The 1,768-nt window shown below is 34.0% G+C and overlaps 2 protein-coding genes across 2 annotated transcripts in view; both read left to right on the top strand.

Moving 5' to 3' along the window:
* Positions 1 to 1,471, top strand: part of LOC116185061 — an 8,585-nt gene extending 7,114 nt beyond the window's left edge. The window contains exon 3 of the mRNA XM_031508585.1: positions 1,001 to 1,471. Coding sequence (XP_031364445.1) covers positions 1,001 to 1,044 — 44 coding nt within the window. The 3' untranslated portion in view covers positions 1,045 to 1,471. The remainder of the gene's footprint in view (positions 1 to 1,000) is intronic.
* LOC102678326 overlaps positions 1 to 1,768 on the top strand; it is an 11,916-nt gene that overhangs the window by 1,344 nt on the left and 8,804 nt on the right. The window contains exon 2 of the mRNA XM_006607395.2: positions 1,246 to 1,736. Within this exon, the coding sequence (XP_006607458.1) occupies positions 1,608 to 1,736 (129 nt within the window). The 5' untranslated portion in view covers positions 1,246 to 1,607. The remainder of the gene's footprint in view (positions 1 to 1,245; positions 1,737 to 1,768) is intronic.

Below are 1,768 nucleotides of genomic sequence, written 5' to 3'. Positions count from 1 at the left end.
TTTTTTTCATTTTTCCCTTTTCCCTTATTTTTTTTTTTTTTTTCTTTCTCCTTTCTTGTAGTCCCTTGGTTTTTCTTAACTAGGTGAGCTTTTGTTTGCCGTCGCCTTCCTCGTGCTTTTGTTCTCCCGACCTCTTTCGCTCAAGAACTCGCTGTTGTATTGTCGAGATCGATCGATCGATGTCGCGATACAAGAGCGTGCAGAGGAAATTTGCCAGATTTTACAAGCTTGATTCACTTCACTTTCTTTCTCGAATTCGATGATTTTTCGACAAGTGGAAAATATTTTTAAATTAAATTTTTCCAAAAATGTTCAATTACTCGTTGAATTATAGAAGAGTTTTTAGAAGAATATTCAGGAAAATTTAATAAAGATATTTTATAGTTAGAAAATTGAAGGCAAATATAAATCTTTTAGATATTAAACATTTATTGCTTTTAAATTAATTATCTCATTTAAATTTTTTCTTCATTTTTAAATTTTTTCATTTTAATATAAGATTTTTAGTTTAATTTTAAAATAAATTTAAAATAAGTATACTTGGAAATTTTAAATTATCATTGGAAAAGTAGCTTCTACATATTTAAGTGTCTGTACATATTGGTGTACAGATAGACTGACGAAATATAGTGGAAGAACAAATAAAGAGTGGGGACACTTCTCTAGTGACCTGAAATGATTCTTTTATTTCACTCAGACTACAAAATCTTAAAATTTATAGAATCCTCTCGATTCTAACAAACACATGCAAATAATTAATATAAATAAAATTACTATATGTATTACTTAATTAATGTCATTAATAAGATCATAGGTGAATACCAAATAATAACAATTTAAGATAGATTTGTGTTACATTATTTGAAATGGATTATTGATATTACATTTTCGATATTAATTAATTAAACCTTGATCAATTTCTCCGAATTTTGAAAAATATTGATTCAAAAAAGAAAATGTTCCTTTAATCTCTAAATTATACGAGTATATTCACTTACAGTGAATAATTATACAACGATGCTTGACCATGATCGAACGTCATAACACGAAGATCAACCCAAACTATTATATGATATCACGTATAACCCAATGATGATAGATCAATAATTACCAAAAATTGAAAAATTTCCTACTTTTAAAATTCATTATATAAACTCCAAGTCAAGATACAATATTTCACCGATAAAAAAAGAAAAAAAAGAAAAAGAATATGCCTTTTGACGTGCAAAATCAATTGATTTTCAGAGGAAGTAGTCACGCGATATACCGGTATAATAGATATTTTATTCACGGGGGAACGATAGAATCGGAAAGATGTGATCGAGGGGCCGTGAATCGTAGATCGTCGCGTTCACGCGGGCGGAACAGTGGAAACGCGGCCGAATTTCGAGCACGGAAATGAACCTGTGGTGCGAATGATTATCGACGCGAGTGCATTGTGCAGGGGTTGATAAAGAGGGAGAGGGAGTGAAAGTGAGACGGAGAGAAAGAAAAGGGGGAAAAAAAGAGAAAAGAAAAGAAAAGAAAGAGAAAAAGAAGGGAGTTCCTGTACGCGACAGGCACGCCTGTGAAACGAAACGAAGATAGGCGGCTCGGTGTTGCTTGAGATGGACTCGGTGGCGGTGACAGTGCCGCTTCGTCAACCGACGAAGAAGATGAAGAAACGGAAGGAGCTCGACGCCCTGGCGCCTCCGCACACTGTCTCACGCCGAAGTTCCGGGAAACGTAGCTCTCAAGTACGTATCGATTGACCGTGACCACGAAGAAG

This window comes from Apis dorsata, unplaced genomic scaffold, assembly GCF_000469605.1.
Source record: "Apis dorsata unplaced genomic scaffold, Apis dorsata 1.3 scaffold_5, whole genome shotgun sequence".
NCBI lineage: Eukaryota > Metazoa > Arthropoda > Insecta > Hymenoptera > Apidae > Apis > Apis dorsata.
The sequence above is the reverse complement of the archived record's forward strand: the minus strand, read 5'-3'. Positions and strand labels throughout refer to the sequence as shown.